A 17,898-nucleotide genomic window follows, 5' to 3' on the forward strand; every position below is an offset into this window, starting at 1 on the left:
TCACTGCAAGCTCCGACTCATGGGTTCACGCCATTCTCCTGCCTCAGCCTCCCGAGTAGCTGGGACTATAGGCGCCCGCCACCGCGCCCGGCTAATTTTTTGTATTTTTAATAGAGATGGGGTTTCACTGTGGTCTCGATCTCCTGACCTTGTGATCCGCCCACCTCGGCCTCCCAAAGTGCTGGGATTACAGGCGTGAGCCACCGCGCCCGGCCCAGACTGTGATTTCTTCACCTACAAAATGGAGATGTTAGCTCCATCTCTCAAAATGACATGAGGATTGTCAAGTTACTAGAAAGAAAAGAAGCTAGGCCAGCCAGTCAGCCAGCCTGCACGCACTACAGAAAAGATTAACATGGTTTTTCTTGTAACAGAGGTCATGGATCAGTCCCAGTGGCCTCTGGGAAGGGTGGGGAGCCCCTCAGGTGTGGTGGCTGGATAATTCCAGGCCTGAATGGCCATTAGAGAACCCGGGGCTGTGGGTAGCACTGGGGGGCCAGAGGAGTGCCCTCTAACCTAATCACTCTTCCTACCGAGATTCTCATTCCAGCCAGACCTGCCAGGGGTTTTATTGGGTTTGTGGGGACCCGCAGATTTCAATCTCCAGACCCCACAGGGAAGGAACAAGCATTAAACTAATTTTATTAAACGGCCACAGCTGGCAGTGGGGGAAGTAGGGAAGAGAAGGGAGGATAAAGAAAGTCATTCAAGTCTGCCAGCAATGACAAGGGTCTATACATGAGGCCTGGCCAGGAGGGAGGCCACCCCTCCTTCCTGTCTCTCCAGCTGAGCTAGACTGGGGAGGGGAGGCCAGATGGGACCTTTCCTCAATGAAGAGCTTTGGGATTCTCCAAGAGTCTCACCCCATGGCTGCTGCCCAGGGCAGATGCTTGTAAATACATCAGGCCTCTGCAGGGCAGGGGTGGGAGTGGAAGGGCTGGGCTCAGGGTGCCCTGATGCCATCCTCAGATCTGCTTTGGAGATCCCAACTCTATGAAATATGGTGTGCCAGGTAAGAGTATGGTCTTTGGTTCAAATACTGGCATGTGTCTGTTTTTAGCTCTGTGATCTTGGCAAGTTGTTTAACCTCTCTGAGTCTCAGTTTCCTCATCTAAAATGGATAAAATAACAGCATAATTTTAAAGGGCATGAGATAATTTCCTGTAGATCTACTGCCCACCCCCGCACACATATCCATGAGATAATATATATAAAGTTCTTACATAGTACCTGACATATAGTGGGTACTCTCTCAATATTAGCTGTTGTTATCTAGAAATGCCCTGTGTGACATGGCCCCTAGTTGCAGGAAGTGAGGATGGCAGTGGTGGGGTAAGGGGACTTGGTATGTCTTGGATTTTCTTTTTTTCTTTTTGAGATGGAGTCTTGCTCTGCCGCCCAGTGCAATGGCGCGATCTCAGCTCACTACAACCTCCGCCTCCAGAATTCCAGCGATTCTGCCTCAGCCTCCCAATCCCAGTAGCAGGGATTACAGGCGCCTGCCACCACGCCTAACTAATTTTTGTATTTTCAGTAGAGACAGGTTTTCACCATGTTGGCCAGGCTGGTCTCAAACTCCTGACCTCGGTGATCCTCCCACCTCGGCCTCCCAAAGTGCTGGGATTACAGGCATGAGCCACCGAGATGGCATACTTGAAAGCATTTTGCAACAGTTACAGATAAATAATAAAAGCTATGTTTATTGAGCACTTAACAATATAGCTCACTAATCCTCAATCAAGTGAGGTAGGTCTCCTTACCTACGTTTATTGATGAGGAAACCCAAGCACAGAGGTCAAGTGCGTAGACCTAGGTCAACCAGCCTTTAGTCTAAAATATGTTCCTTTCTATGGCTGTCATTAATCCTAAATTGAATTGAGAGGAGTGACTTGCCCAGGTTCATACATGGTGGCCCAGGGCTGGACCTAGGTCTCCCAGTTTAAAGATCACCTGTGCCTGTGGAATGCTGATGCCACTTTCAGCGAGGCTCACACCTGTAATCCCAGCACTCTGGGAGGCTGAGGCAGGTGGATCACGAGGTCAGGAGGTTGAGACCAGCCTGGTCAACATGGTGAAACCCCATCTCTACTAAAAATACAAAAATTAGCTGGGCGTGGTGGTGCACGCCTGTATTCCTAGCTACTCAGGAGGCTGAGGCAGGAGAATCACTTGAACCTGGGAGGTGGAGGTTGCAGTGAGCCGAGTTCTTGCCACTGCACTCCAGCCTGGCGACACAGGGAGACTCCTCGGTCTCAAAAAAAAAAAAAAAAAGGAATTTGTCCACCATGGAAGATGATGAAGTAACTGGGCTGCTTCCCATCCCAGCTTTCCAGGCCCACTTGGGCTGTGGTGGGCATTGGACCCTTTGGCAACTTCCTCCTGGAGCAGCTCAAGTTCTGGCACCTGGTTTCCCCTAGAAACTTCCACCAGACCCCTTCCTAATCTGGAGGAGGGCACGGTCCGCGGTTCCCTCCCTCAACCCTCCCCAGGGCACACACTGAAACCCCCGCGGGGTGAAAATGTTTTTATTATAGCTTTGGTCAGACGGGGCACAGCCGGGCAGGGGCTCTGAGGGTGCTGGGAAGCAATCCAGTCCCCAACTCCCCCTTTCCCTGGGCGCGCCACCCCGGAGGGAGCCGAGGGCAGCTCATCTCAGAGCGCAGGAAGCAACCCCGCCGCCGCGACCTCTCCCCAGGCTGGGGTGGGCTGGCAGGCGGAGGTGGGCAGTAAACAGTCCTATTGTACAAATATATAGCGTGGGCCGGGCGGGGGCGGTCAACCCCGGCTCCCGGGCACGGGGACAGGGCGCGCTGGGCCCGGCTCTGCAGCGAGCCGGCGGGAGGGCCTAGCTGTGGCCCAGGCGGTGGTGAGCACGGGCCGGGGGCGTCATAGCCGGGGAGGGCCGGGCGGCGAGCGGGTGGGCAGGGGCGAGTCATCGTCTGCCCCGCCCGGAGGGGATCCCGCGGGGGTGAGGGACGTGGGTGGAGGGACACGGGGAGCTCAGTCGGAGTAGATGATGAAGCCAGAGAACGTGCTGTATTTGTTGCTGTTGCCGCCGTGTGCTTTGCCTCCATCGAGCTTGATGAAGACCTCGTCGCCGGCGTCCAGGTGCAGGATCACGCTGTTGCTGGCGTAGTCATAGTTCTGATCCGCGTCCTGGGCAATAGCACTGGCCCGCACCTGCGGGTAGGGGACACGGGAGGGAGGGCGAGAGGGGAGGGAGGACGAGAGAGGAGGGAGGATGAGAAGGGAGGGAGGTGAGGCAGTCCCGGGGAGGATCAGCAGACCCTGAAACCTGGCCTGCAGCCTCGCCTCATCCCACCCGGCCCCCTCCCAATCGTACAGAACTTGTTTCAGGAGAGGGGCGGAGACGAGCCCTGGATTTCTAGGGCAGGTCTGATCTGGGCCTGAATTGGGAGTCAAGGCAGAGTCTTCCTCCTTCACTCCTATAGAGCTTTCCATCCAGCTGGCCCAGAACCTCAATACCTCCAGGAAGCCTGGAAGCCGGTCCTTGCAAAGAGGAATTCTCTGGACCTCCAGGGGATGGAGGGCCTTCCCTTCTCTCATCATTCCTTCCTCTCTGCTTTCATAATGACGCCATCGTTTCAGCCACACCCGCTGGATCGTATGTCAGTGGATGGACACAAGGGCACACCTTGGCCCCACAGGTCAGGCAGTTGGATCAATGCCAGGCTGCCAGTCAGCAACCATCCTGGAACCAGGGCCAGGTCTTCGGTCTGAAATGCATTCCAGAGTCTCCCCTGCTGCAGCAGTGAGACAGAAGGCCTGGTAGTGCTTTCCCCTCCCAGGGCTTAGAAGGAGTATGGGTGCCAGTCTCCATGGAGCTATAGCTATATACCTGTCACTACCCACCCAAAGAGGACTTGTAGCTCCTTCTATCTCACCTCAGGGTGGTAGAAAGGAACTGGGTGGGAAGAAGGGAATCCAGGCCCTACTTCCCTCTGGGATTCTCGGTCTGAAGTGACATCCTTGCTGGTCCCTGCCTTGATGGGGGATGGGGAGGGACAGGCAGGATAATGGGTCAAGGGAGCACCAGCATTTGGGTTTGGAGCCTGCTGTCACTTTTGGAGGCTCTGACTATAATCATAAGAGATTGTGTGTGGCTGGGCACGGTGGCTCATGCATGTAATCCCAGCACTTCGGAAGGCCCAGGTTGGTGGAAAATTTGAGGTCAGGAATTCGAGACCAGACTGGCCAACACGGTGAGACCCCCATCTCTACTAAAAATGCAAAAATTAGCTAGATGTAGTGGTGCATGCCTGTAATCCTAGTTCCTGGGGAGGCCGAGGCAGAATCACTTAAACCTGGAAGATGGAGGCTGCAGTGAGCCAAGATCACGCCACTGCACTCCAGCCTGGGCCACACAGTGAGACTCAGTCTCAAAAAGAAAAGAGAGAGAGAGAGATTGTGTGGTGGTGAACAAATGATCTACAGACATTCCTCTAACAGGGATGGAAACATAAGTCCTGAGTTTGAGGATCGGGGTCTCTCCAGTGTATCCTGGGTAGAGACCTGGAAGAGAAGCGCCCTCTCCAGGACTGTGGCTTGTGGTGTGGGGAGGCTGCACTGAGTGGAGTTCTCTCAGGTTTCTCCACGGCCCCTCTCTATCCTGTCCCTTCACGGAAGGCAGCTCACCATCCCACCCTCCAGGGCTGAAGTGTGGGTAGAACCAAGCCAAATTAGGGAAGGGGCCCATCCTCTCTCCTGGACTGGAGGCAGCACTGCAGGTCAGCTGTGCCAGAGCTGCTGACTCAGCCGCGATGCTGCAATGAAGAGGACCCGACATATTTGCATGAGGGCCTCCCTTTAAAGCCCATCTCCAACCCCTTCTTCTCCTTCAACCTCTTCTTCCCAACCAGAGAAGAAACTCTTCGTGCGCTTAGCTGGGAAAACTGGTCTAGTTAAAGGTGGGAGGGAATAAATGAGAGGGGAGACGCTGTCTGCCAAGGAGCTCAGTTTCTGTGTCTAGAAAATGGATGAGAAGACTTTGCCTCACCACTGCCACCTCTGTAAAAGTCTTTTGATGATGAAGAAAAAAAACATTTAGATCTTGATGGGGCTTTGAGTTATTAGGGAAGAGCTGAAAGCAAACAGCCAACTTCTGTATTGTTCCCTGAGCCCTAATCCTGGTAGTATTTATTATTACACACGCATTTCATTATCTTTGCTAATAAATTACTACTAATAACAATTATTTTTATTGCCCAGATTAATTTAGCCTTAACTCATTAAAACAGTGTGCTCCTTAATAGCCAAATCCATTGGAACAGAGTCATCTGTCATCAGGAATCTCCTGGTGATGTGACTGTATCAGAACTGTTATGCTTATGTTTATTATTTATTCATCACCATGATTGTTGCCGTAATTATCCTAATTATCCATGGAGGCAGAGAGAATTTATGCCCTTCCATCCTTAGATGGTGGGGCATCCAGGGTTGGAACCCAGGGGTCCCAATTCTCTGCCTGACTGGAGACAGTTGAGGTCTGCAGCTCCTCCTGGGGTCCAAGGGGAAGTGTGGGTAAACGAGGTTGCCAAGGAAGCAAGAAAGCAGGTTTGGGCCTTGTTATGAGGGAGCGCTGCAGAATCAGTTCCTCAAGGGCTGCCAGGAGGGGAAACTGAGGCAATGGTCTGACCAAGGGAACTGGGTGAGAGGGTATCCAGGAAACATGTTCCTGCCCTCAGATCAATGCTGGGGTCTTGGGTGTGCGGATGTGGCTCCCATAGGGGAGCCAGCGTAGCCCATGGGGGACGCTTGCATTTTCACATATTTACTGCATTCCTGCTGTGCCAGGCATTGTGCTCTGTGTTGTGAAAGGTATAGGGGCCAGAGAGGATAGCCAGGGGACCATCTGCCACCACCAGGGGAGAGGCTGATCTCCTTAGGTCTTTTTCCTTTTTGAGACAGAGTCTCGGTCTGTCACCTAGGATGGAGTGCAGAGGTGCAATCTCAGCTCACTGCAACTTCCGCTTCCCAGGTTCAAGTGATTCTCCTACCTCAGCCTTCCAAGTAGCTGGAATTACAGGCATCCACCACCACACCCAGCCTTTTTTTTTTTTTTCTTTTTTTTTTTTGTATTTTTAGTAGAGATAGGGTTTCACCATGTTGGACAGGCTGGTCTCGAACTCCTGACCTCTGGTGATCTGCCCGCCTCGGCCTCCCAAAGTGCTGGGATTACAAGAGTGAGCCACCGTGCCGGCCTTCTTAGGTCTTTATACCGCCACCTTGAATTTATATATGCCAGCACCTCTCGCTGCAGTCAGAGTCTGTTGTCAAACCCCTTGCCCATTGGTGATACTCACCTCCCCACAGCCTGCTACCCTGGATAAGCAGCACCCTGACCACAGGCCCTGGCACATCCTCACAAAGCCCCCTGCCCAGTTTATTAATTTTGTGTCCTCTCCAACCCACCTGAACTGTGGATCTTGGAGGCAGCTGCAGGCAACTCACCACACCAGGGCCCCACTGCCAACCCAGAGTCCTTTCCCCAGGCTCCTCGCATCCTAATGGTCAGGACTTGGTGCCATCAGGGGTGTTGATGCAAGGCTACCCCTAAGGACGGGGCCAGTGGGCGTCAGATAAGGACAGAGGGAGCCTCAGTGCCAGGCATGAAGGTGGCACTCCCCATCCCGAACTTGCCCAGAGAAGAGACAGAGCCCAGATTCAGCTCTGCCTCCCTAAAGAAATTCTGGAAGCCTCTCTACAGGCAGGAAGCCAGGAAGAAAAAGTGCAGTGCTCAGGATGGCCCCGGGTTCTGAAGTCACGGGAGATACAAGCTTCTCTCTTTTGTTCGCATCCATTGCCCGGTCCTGCCATTTTTTTCCTCTGCTTATTTAAATGTCCTCATCCACCTCTGAGCTGGCTTTCCCCTACACTTGACCTTTTATTTTCTCCCTAGTGGTATCTCCTCACCTTGGGGACCAAGGTTCACCATCTTCTTCCCTGCATCAGGTTGGTCTGCACCAGGGTAGGCCCTACTGAAGCACTCCCTCCCAGCCAACACATTTGGGGACCGAAGTCATCAATTGGGCTCCCAGCCCACCTTTAACACAGTACTCGGGGTGTGTGATTGTACGTTACGAATGTTCCCCCTGCATAGGCCATGAGGTCTTGGAGGGCAAGTGGACTGAACTCCTACGAAGCCTCAAACCTGGCTCCTAGTAGGGGCTCAAAACTAACAAGTGGGATGACTAGTGAGATCAAATGAGTCTCTTGGGCAATTTGGAAGAAGTCATAAAGGACATGGGAGAGGGGCCTATAGGCCCCACTATTTCTCCTGTCTGTCTGTCTGTCTTTCTTTCTTTCTTTCTTTCTTTCTTTCTTTCTTTCTTTTTGAGACAGTCTCACTCTGTTGCCCAGGCTAGAGTACAGTGGTGAGATCTCACCTCATTGCAACCTCCACCTCCTGGGTTCAAGTGATTCCCTTGCCTCAGCCTCCTGAGTAACTGGGATTACAGGCATGCACCATCACACCCAGCTAATTTTTGTATTTTTAATAGAGATGGTGTTTCGCTGTGTTGGCCAGGCTGATCTCAAACCCCTGACCTCAGCTGATCCACCTGCTTTCGCTTCCCAAAGTGCTTGGATTAGAGACGTGAGCCACTGCGCCCAGCCTCTCCTGGTTTTCTTTTGAGGGGGCTGGTTTGAGTAACTATTAAGTGCCAGGCCTTTGAAACCCCTAGTTAAAGTCACCTCCTTTTTTCCTATTAGCCTGTGGTCCCATCTCCAATGAGCACCCCTTCATCAGACTCTGTCAACACCCTGCCCCTGATGGAGGGAAAAGGAGCTTTTGAGATGGTTTTACCTCCCAGTGACTGACGCAAGTTCCCCACTCTAAGCACACAGCATCTCTGGGGACCTGTGGGGACTTCCTGAGGTGGTGCAGGGTCTAGGGCCAACCTGTGGCCTGATGACTGCCTCCCTATCCAGGCAAGCTGTCAATCCTCTGAAACCTCAGCTCTGTGTCAGCCCAAACTTCTTTGGGAAAGGAAGACATTCCATTGATGAAGGTGACATTGCTGCATCCCTTATTGGTGATTAATAGGGGGAATCATGGGGCTGTCTGCAGAATGAGCCTTTGCTGGATACTGGGGCCTCCCATTTGGTCAGGAACCAAGGACAAAGAGGAGAGACACAGGGATGTCTGATAGACACACGTGGGAGAGAGGGACATACAAGGAATAGAGAAGAGTGGGGTTAGACCCGGGGAGGAGAGGCCAGAAACCCAGGTAGAGACGGAAAAGGCAGACACAAGAGAGAGATGGATAAGAAACAGAAAAATAGAAGAAAGAGGCAGGGGAGAGGCAGAAACCAGAGAAAAGGTGTTGGGTGGGGGGGCAGCAGCCAGGCAGAAGAAAGAGAAGAGGGGCTGACTTACAAGAACCTGGCTGGCTATCTGCTCACTTTCCCTGCTTGCTCCTGTCCCTGCCCCCAAGACTTGCAGACCCGCAGGCTGGCAGAGCTTCAGGGCAGTGCTGCCGTGGGAAGGGTTCCAACAAGGTCTTGCATCTCAATCGTGGGAGATTCCTCCTCAACTTCACTAGCTCAGTTTTAGTTCTGACCAGCGGTCCCCTTCTTCCAAGAGAATGCTCGGCCTGACCACACCCCCAGGCCGCAGGCCACCATGAGTGGGAGCACTGGGAAGGGAGATGGTATCAAGATAGCTGGCTAAAATTGTCACCCCGGGGCGGGGCTGGGTGGAGGTTGGTCCTGGGGTCGGCCATTCCAAGGAGAGCTACAGGCACATGCGAGTCCCGGTACCAGAGTCCCCGACACACTCAGCGCTTTCCAGCTCCAGCGTCTGAGGTGGGGACAGAGAATGGAGAAGATCCCACATACCCCTGAGTCAGGAGGGGCTGGAGCGGGAGACCAAGAAGAGGCGGAGTTTCCATTTCCTCCCCCGCCTCAAGAGGAAAAACTACCCCTCCCCTCCAGACTGCCTTCTTGTTGGGGCAGCTCTGCTACAGTGGGAAAGAGCTCCCAACTCCCGGATTTTGCAAAGGGTGTCAGATCCGCCCAATGGTCCCTTCTCGAGAGCAGGGGACGCACTGCAGCCAGGGCTCTAAGCACCGGGCTCCCTTTGCCTTTGTGCCCCAAACATTTCCTGCAGCCACCTTTCTCCGCGTGCGCCCATGGCTACGCGCCTAGGCGCCCGCGGGTGCGGATGCTGCTTCTCCCTATTCTATGCGCCAGAGCTCATCCTTGCCCTCCCCTTATCGCCCGCTGGTGTCGGCCCTAATCCACTTCCCAAGGGGCAAGCCCCCAAGGGCAAGTCTGTGCACCTGTGAGCCCTGCGCTCTGACTAGTTGGGTTCGTTTCCCGCATTTCCAGCAGCGTTCCAGACGGTGCCCAGCAGCGTCTGTCTTGGAGCGGGAGCCCAGGAACTGAGGATCGGAGATGTCCACTGGCTCCGACCATCCCCACACGTGATGCCCAAGCGGGGCAGTAGGGTGGGGTCTCCACCTGTGTCCGCCTGGTGCCCTCGCCAACTCCGATCAGGTACCCATTTGCCCCGGGCTCCCTGGGTGCCCTGCCCCCAGGCCAGCCCCATGCCCCCGCCTGGCCCACCTGGCCATTCTTGCAGAGGTCTGCCCACATACTGGTGCCGTCGCCGCCGCGCATGAGGACATGGTAGGTGAAAAAGTAGGTGCCGGGAATGTTGCACGTAAACTTGCCGCTGGCCGCGTCGTAGTTGTTGCCTAGGTTGGTGACCACGTCGTCAAACTTGAGCACCTCGTAACCCTCGTGGGGGTTCTTGAGGCCGGCGTAGAAGGCCACGCGCGGCACCGTGGTGTAGGTGGCCGTGCTGATGGCGCCGCTGCCTCCCGCGCCCGGCAGACCCGGAGGGCCCGGCTTGCCTGGCTCACCCTTCTCCCCCGGAGGCCCCACAGGGCCAGGAGGACCTGGGTCCCCGGGAGGCCCCGGAGGGCCGGGCTTGCCGGTGCGGCCCGGCTTCCCCTGGGGGCCCTGCACCAGCGTGGAAGGCGGGGGCGCGCCGCTCTGCTCGCTCAGGGCGTCGCCGCCGTCGGGCCGCGCGCCGGCGCCGGGGCCCCGCGCGGGGTAGGGGTCGCACACCATGCGGCAGGTACCCAGCATCTCATAGTGGCCGTCCGGGCCGCCCGAGCTCACCAGCACAGGGATGAGTACCACCAGCACCAGCAGCATCACCACGCCCGCGGCGGCCGCTAGCAGCGTCTTTCGGCCCGCGCGGAGCCTGGGGAGCGCCGGGCCGCCCGGCCGCGCCGTCGGGGCAATGGTGCCGGCGGGCGGGGGGCGCGGGCTAGACGCCCGCGCTCAAGGGCGGTCCGGCGGGGCTGCGGGCATGGGGCCGGGCCCGGGGCGCCGCGCTGCGCTGGCTGCGCTGCGGAGCCCAGCCGCCGACTCCTGCCTCGCGCCTCCCTCCTGCTGCGCTGCCGGACTGAGCGCTGCGGCCGCAGCCTCCCGCCTCCCGCCTCCCGCCTCCCCGCTGGCTCCTCCCGCCTCCTGGCGCCGGGGCCACCGCCCCCTCGGCCGGGCCCCGCCCCGCCCGCTCCGCGCGGCTCTGGGCTCACGAGGGGTGGGGCTGCGGGCGGGGCCGGCGCCTAATTGGGCCGCGGGCGCCTCGAGGTGGGCGGGGCAGAAGGGGGCGGGCCGCGGAGACCCCGGGCGGGAGCCGGGAGAGGAAAGGGGAGACTGAGTACGCGGAGACGGAGACTCGGAAATGGGATGGGGGCCGGGGTCCGAGAGACCCGAGAGGAGCTCCAAGGAAAGGGGAGAGTAGGGACCAAAGAGCGAATGGGAGAGAGGGCCACAGGGAGAGCTAGAGAGCGCCGAGGGGATCGGGAGAGGAGAGGCCTCGAGGGTCGGTCACCAGGAAAACAGAGGGACGCGGGTCGCGACGGGCCAAGACCCGTAGGGGGTGGAAGCGAGAGGATAGCGCCCGGGTCTGCAGGGGACAAAGAGAGTGATTGAGGGGAGGACGAAGGGGGGAGCGGGAAGGTAGGATGAGAAAGGGGTTGTGACGCGAAGAAGAGCTTACAGAGGGGACTATGTGGCACTCAGGCCTCACAGACCACCCGTCTGGGAGATCCGGGGATCGGATGAATGCCTGTCCCGGGGCCCAGCGGAGCCCGAGTCCTGAGGGCGGCCGCCTCCTCCTTTCTGGCTCTGACTGTTCGGGTACCCGCCTCCCCCGAGGGGGATCAGGAGCTTCAACCCCCTCCTCACCTCAGCCCCTTCCTCACCGAACTGTGGCCAGGCTGCTTTTTCCTGGGCCCTTTTCTTCCATCTCCCTCTGCTCAATCCCTTTATCCCTGCCTCTGGACCAGGGAGAAAAGGGGATCCTAAAAAGGCGGGCACCCCCACATTATTTCTGCATGCTGACAGATGCAAATACGTCCCTGAGGGGTGACCCCCTTTTCCAGCCTCCAGGAGGAGGGGTGGATCTCATCCAGCCCCTCAGCCCCTCCTCCCTCACCCCCAGCCTCCTCCGCCGCCCCCCAACTCTTCTCCCCATCAGGCTGTGGGAGGCTCTCCTCTTCCTCAAGTGCAGCAAAGTGTTTAGGTTGCATAAACCGAAACGTGTCTGCTTCCATCAAAATATTTGTCACATTATCTGAGGCCCAGGTCGGGCTGCTCCACCGCTCCTCCTTCGCCCTCCTTTATCCGGCCCACCGGGGAGGATTCTGCCATTCGGAGGCTACTGGCGGCCGCTAAAGAATGACACCCCAGCCTCTCCTCTCCCAAGAGGCCCCTCCCAGCTCACACTCTCCCTATTGACCCTTCACCATGGCAAAATGATTCCCTGGCCTTCCCTACCCAAGGTTGAGGTCGCTCACCTCATCCAGGGCTGAGAGGAGAAGGACACGGGGACATCCAACGAGGGGGCTGTGAGAGAGGACCCTCCAAGCACTGATGGCTGAGGGGGTTAGAGTGACCCCACCGCCACCAAGGAGGGAGCTAAAAAACTTCAATAAGTAGCATTCATTCAGGGTTTACTCTGTGCTAGACCCTGTGTTGAATGTTTTACATACATGATCACGCTTGATCTTCACATCAATCCAAAGAAGTAAAGTCCAACATTATTTTAATTTTACAGATGGAGAACTGAGGCTTTGGGAAGTTAAGAGATTTGCTCAAAGTCACACAACTAATAAGTGGGAGAGCCGGGATTCAAACTCGTAGCCTGGCTCCAGGCTCTTCCAACCTCAGCGCGATGGAGTCTCTAGGTACTGTTTACCGCCCAAAGCCCAGGGGTAGGGGGCTCAGGGCAGCCAGACCTCCCTGGGCTCGGGAAGAGTAGTCTTCAGCGTTCGGCTGTCAGGCAATCAGGCCCCCCGGTTCCTCACGGCGGTCTCCTCGGTGTGCCCCACCAAGAGCGACAGGGCTGGTGACCCGAGGGGCGCGTGCGCGGTCGTCAGCCTGGGATTTGCACGAACCCCCTTCTCCCTAGTACGCTCGCACGCGGGCCCCTCCTCTGCTACGCCGCTGGGGCTCGCCCGCCACCCACAGCACTCGCAGAGTCCTCCGGGCACACCGCGGCTAGCTGCCGGGGGCCAAGGAGTGGGCGGGAGCGCCCACCCACCCCCGCGCCGGCCGGGGCATCCAAGAGGCGCGCTCACAGCAGCACGGCGCCCCGCCTCCCGCTCAGAAAAAGCGCCTGCTCCCCTGACGCGGTGTGGCGTCTCCGTCAGCCCAGCCGGATTCTCCCCGCTTCGCTGGAGTGGAAAATAACGGCTTCAAACTTTGCAGAAAGGAGCTAGTGCCAGCACTTTAATTAACAGCCATCTTGGCCTGTGAGCCGGAGCCACCGGCTCGGCGCCTCCCCTGGGCTCGCCAAGCCCCGCCCCGGCTCCGCCCAGGCCCCCAAAGAAGCACTCCTTAACCCCCTACCCGACCCTCCACCCATCCCCTGCTCTCAGCGCCCCTCTTTCCGGGAGATGAGGGCTTGGCTGATTGGGGAGCAGGTGCTGCCTTGAGGGGCATCTCCCAGTCTAACGCCTGAAGACAGTCACAACCCCCCCATCCGCCATGCTGCCCCCCAACATTCTATGAAGCTGGACTGTTGAAGATTCTGATATTAAAGACCTGCGTGCCAGCTGGGTGCTGTGGCTTACGTCTGTAATCCCAGCACTTTGGGAGCCTGAGGCCCGAGGATCGCTTGAGCTCAGGAGTTCCAAACAAGCTTGGGCAACTTAGAGAGATCCTGGCGTGGTGGCGCGTACCTGTAGTCCCAGCCACTCAGGAGGCTGAGGCGGGAGGATCGATTGAGCCTGGGAGGTCGAGGCTGCAATGAGCCGAGATCACGCCATTGCACTCCAGCCTGGGAAACAGAGCAAGACCCTGTCTCATTAACAACAAAACTGAAAAGGCTTGTGTGCCCATCCTATCCAGTAATTTTAGGTAAATAGCCTACCCGGCAGCGCCTGGCATCCTTTGGAAAAAGGTGGGTTGTGAGGATTAAATGAGATTTTATGCATGTAAAGTCTTGGGCTCAGTATCTGACCCTTATTATGCACCTCGTAAATGGTAGCTAATATAATTTTTTCACCTCAAGGCCAAGAAGGCCCTCTCAGGAGACCCCCAGGCCTCAGGTCTCCCTGGTCCTGCCAGGTTCCTACCAATTGCTGTGCTTGGCACTAGGAGAGGGGGACAATGGACCTAGGCTCCCAGGTTCAGAGATGGAACTGGATGAGTGAGGGAAGAACCCTGAAGTTTCGGCTTCCAGGCCTCTTCTTCAAACACCTGCTAAGAACAGGGACTCCGGTTTTCTTTCTTTCCTTTTTTTTTTTCTTTTTGAGACTGAGTTTCACTCTTCTTGCCCAGGCTGAAGCCTAATGGCGCCATCTCAGCTCACCGCAACCTCCGCCTCCCAGGTTCCAGCGATTTTTCTGCCTCAGCCTCCCAAGTAGCTGGAATTACAGGCACGTGCCACCATGCCCAGCTAATTTTTGTATTTTTAGTAGAGACAGGGTTTCACCATGTTGGCCAGGCTGGTCTCAAACTCCTGACCTCAGGTGATCCGCCTGCCTGGGCCTCCCAAAGTGCTGGGATTACAGGCGTGAGCCACCATGCCTAGCCCGGGCCAGGACTCAGGTTTTCAGAAGCAGAAAGGGAAGGAGAGTTTTAAGGTAAGGAGGGCGGCTGCTCTCTCTGTAGCTGGGATGCTGTCAGCGGGGGGCTGAAGGTCTAGCTTTGCTTCCCCTTCTGTGAGTGTGAGGGGTCACTCCTACAGCCCCCATCTGGAATGACCCTACTGTAGGAACTCCTACAGTAAAGGGGTCGCTCCAATAGCCCCCATCATTCCAGGCATTGAGTTATATTGTGGAGGGTACAGGGAAGAGCATAGGTAAGACTTTTTACCCTGGCATGGCTGGTGCTGACTTTAGGAACTGGGTGACTGTTCTGTGGTATTTTGGGGTTCTTTGAATGAATGTGAGTGGGTGTGAATGTGTAAGAGGCTGTTGGTGTTGCTGTGTGTCTGGGTTTGGGAGTGAGGAAGTGGGGTGCTGTGCCCTGAATCATCAGCTGCTGGATCTGCATTGAGTTGTTTTTACATTTACTGAAAACAGCTAGCTAGGCCCTGCCTGGGTGAAAACACCTAGCTAGGCGACGATGCTGTGTCCTTAGATGGGTAGGACTAGAAGGCTGGACGGTGCCCCTGAGGAGTTCACTGTTTGGTGGGGGACACCCGTGCAGAAAGATCGGATACATTGCCAAAATGATTACTGTAGCTAACAGTTTTTGAGCACTTACTAAGTCCAAGATCTTGTTCTTTTTTTTTTTTTTTTTTTGAGACGGAGTCTCACTCTGTCGCCCAGGCTGGAGTGCAGTGGAGCGATCTCGGCTCACTGCAAGCTCCGCCTCCCGGGTTCACGCCATTCTCCTGCCTCAGCTTCCCGAGTAGCTGGGACTACAGGCGCCCACAACCGCGCCCGGCTAATTTTTTGTATTTTTAGTAGAGACGGGGTTTCACCGTGGTCTCGATCTCCTGACCTTGTGATCCGCCCGCCTCGGCCTCCCAAAGTGCTGGGATTACAGGCGTGAGCCACCGCGCCCGGCCTTGTTCTTTTTTTTTTTTTTTTTTTTTTTTTGAGGTGGAGTCTCCCTCTGTTGCCCAGGCTGGAGTGCAGTGACGCAATCTCGGCTCACTGCAAGCTCCGCCTCCTGGGTTCACGCCATTCTCCTGCCTCAGCCTCCTGAGTAGCTGGGACTACAGGCGCCCGCCACCACGCCCGGCTAGTTTTTTTGTATTTTTAGTAGAGACGGGGTTTCACTGTGTTAGCCAGGATGGTCTCGATCTCCTGACCTTGTGATCCGCCCACCTCGGCCTCCCAAAGTGCTGGAATTATAGGCATGAGCCACTGGGCCCGGCCAAGATCCTGTTCTTAAGCACTTTTGTGGATTATCTCATTTACACTTAACCTATTATCATGGATTTAAAACTATTACATGGCTTATATCATGTACTAGTATTAACCTCATGAGGTACACTCTATCATTTTCCCCATTTTATGGCTGAGGAATCTAAGGCTTGGGTAGAGATTTGTAGGAGGTGTTACAAAGTCCAAATGATGCATAGATGAAGAATGTCCTGCCCAGGCTGGACACAGTGGCTCACTCCTACAATCCTAGCACTTTGGGAGGCCAAAAGGCAGGAGGATGACTTGAGTCCAGGAGTTTGAGACCAGCCTGGGCAACATAGGGAGACCCCCATCTCTACAAAAACCAAAAAATTTGTCGGGCCTATAGTCCCTCTGAGTTGGGAGGCTGAGGTGGGAGGATTGCTTGAGCTCAGGAGTTTGAGACTGCAGTGAGCCATGTTTGTACCACTGCACTTCAGCCTGGGCAACAGAGCGAGACCCTGTCTCAAAAATAAAAATTAAAAATAATCCCCTGCTGGGCGTGGTGGCTCACATTTATACTCCCAGCACTTTGGGAGGCCGAGGAGGGTGGATCACTTGAGCCCAGGAGTTCGAGACCAGCCTGGCCAACATGGTGAAACCCCGTCTCTGCTAAAAATACAAAAATTAGCCGGGTGTGGTGGCATGTACCTGTAGTCCCAGCTACTTGGGAGGCTGAGGCAGGAGAATCGCTTGAACCCAGGAGTTGGAGGTTGCAGTGAGCTGAGATCATGCCACTGCATTTCAGTCTGGGTGATAGAGCGAGACTTGTCAGTAATAATAATAATAATAATGATAATAATAATAATAATAATAATAATAATAATAATGCCCTGCCCAGAGGAGTCCAAGAAGACTTTACAGAGGAGGTGTAATTTTTTTCTGTTTATCCATCCATTCATTCATCCTCCATCCATTCTATAAACCATATTAGCTGACTGCACACCACATCTCTTGTTATCACGGGACACAAAGATGAGCAAAAAAGACTTCTGGCTGGTAAGGTTGGGGAAAAAAAGAGAAAAGTCCCCTGACCTCATGTAGTTTACAGTGTATTGCTGAAACCTGGACAATTAAACAAGCAATTGCTATCTAGCCTGACAAGCTCATTTAGAATGTGTGGAGTACTTTGGGAACACTCGGCAATGTCTCTTAAATTCATCTGGGGGCAGGGAATAATGGGAAACTTTCTGGAGGAGATGATATTTAAGGTAAGCCCTGAAAGGAGTCATCAAGGTGAAGAATATGGCCACTGGAAGTGGAGGAGGGAGGGAAAGAAAAAACTACAGGTAGAGGGAACAGCGTGTGCTAAGGACCATGCTTGCAGAGCCTCGTGGGCTGTGACAAGGAGTTTATAATTTGTCCTAAGGGTAATTAGAGATTACTGGAGGGGCCGGGCACTGTGGTTCATGCCTGTAATCACCAGCACTTTGGGAGGCCGAGATGGGTGGATCACCTGAGTTCAGGAGTTTGAGACTAGCCTGGCCAACATGGTGAAACTCCGTCTCACTAAAAATAAAAAAAAATGGCTCTGTGTGGTGGTGGGCACCTATAATCCCAGCTACATGGGAGGCTGAGGCAGGAGAATCGCTTGAACCCGGGAGGCGGAGGTTGGATTGAGCTGAGATCGCACCACTGCACTCCAGCCTGGACAACAGAGCGAGACTCTGTCTCAACAACAACAACAACAACAACAACAAAAGAAATTACTGGGGGGTGTTAAATGAATGAGTAATATAATCAGATTTTTCAGATTAGAATCATCACTCTGGCTACTGTGAGGGGAAAGGATTAAAATAGAGTAAGAGTGCTGGTAGGGAGACTTAGTACCAGGCAGTTGCAGTGGTTCAGGTGAGAGCTGATGGTGGCCTGACTTGGGAAGGTAGGAGGTGGAATTGACTGACTTATTAACAGATTGATTGGGGATGGGGATGGGGTACGGGGCAGGAGACTTCCAGGCTTCTGGAGGGATCTTGAGATGTTTATTGAATGAAAGATGGATGGATGCTATTGCTGTTGTCTGGGTACTGATATGTGCCAGGTGTTTCACATACTCTATTTCATTTACCCCTCACCAAAAGTCTAAGGAATAAGCATGATCTCCACATTGGAAATAAGGATGCTGAGGCTTAGAGAGGTTCAGTGACTGTCCCAGGATCATACAGCTGGTAAGAGGGAGAGCAGGATTGGAACTCAGGTCTGTTTGACCCCAGGTGGGGGCTTTTCATACCCCCACTCTACCTAGCCCAGCAGGCACACACCTGGTGGGGAAGACAAGAAAAGGTACTTTAGGGTCAAGGCCCAGGAGTGTAAAGGGTATATTTTTGTTTTCTGGTTGAAGCCACCAGTCTACAGCCCTGGCTTGGGCAGGATGAGGAGCTGGGCACCAGGAGGCAGAGACCATCTCTCAAGGCCCAGTGAGGCTACCAGTTTGCCATGTGTGTTTGGGGATGTCTCATGACGCCCATCCATTTCTTTCTCTGGGCTGGGTAATTTT

At 55.0% G+C, this 17,898-nt stretch overlaps 1 protein-coding gene across 1 annotated transcript; it reads right to left on the bottom strand.

The window, feature by feature from the left end:
• Window positions 1-2,507: 2,507 nt before the first annotated feature.
• On the bottom strand, window positions 2,508-10,290 carry C1QL1 (complement C1q like 1). Its single transcript, NM_001194672.2, is given in 2 exon segments — window positions 2,508-3,180; window positions 9,589-10,290. Coding segments are annotated over 2 exon segments (777 nt in total). The 5' UTR covers window positions 10,186-10,290; the 3' UTR covers window positions 2,508-3,000.
• Between the last annotated feature and the right edge of the window lie 7,608 nt (window positions 10,291-17,898).

Source organism: Macaca mulatta, chromosome 16 (assembly GCF_049350105.2).
Source record: "Macaca mulatta isolate MMU2019108-1 chromosome 16, T2T-MMU8v2.0, whole genome shotgun sequence".
NCBI classification, from domain to species: Eukaryota; Metazoa; Chordata; class Mammalia; order Primates; family Cercopithecidae; genus Macaca; species Macaca mulatta.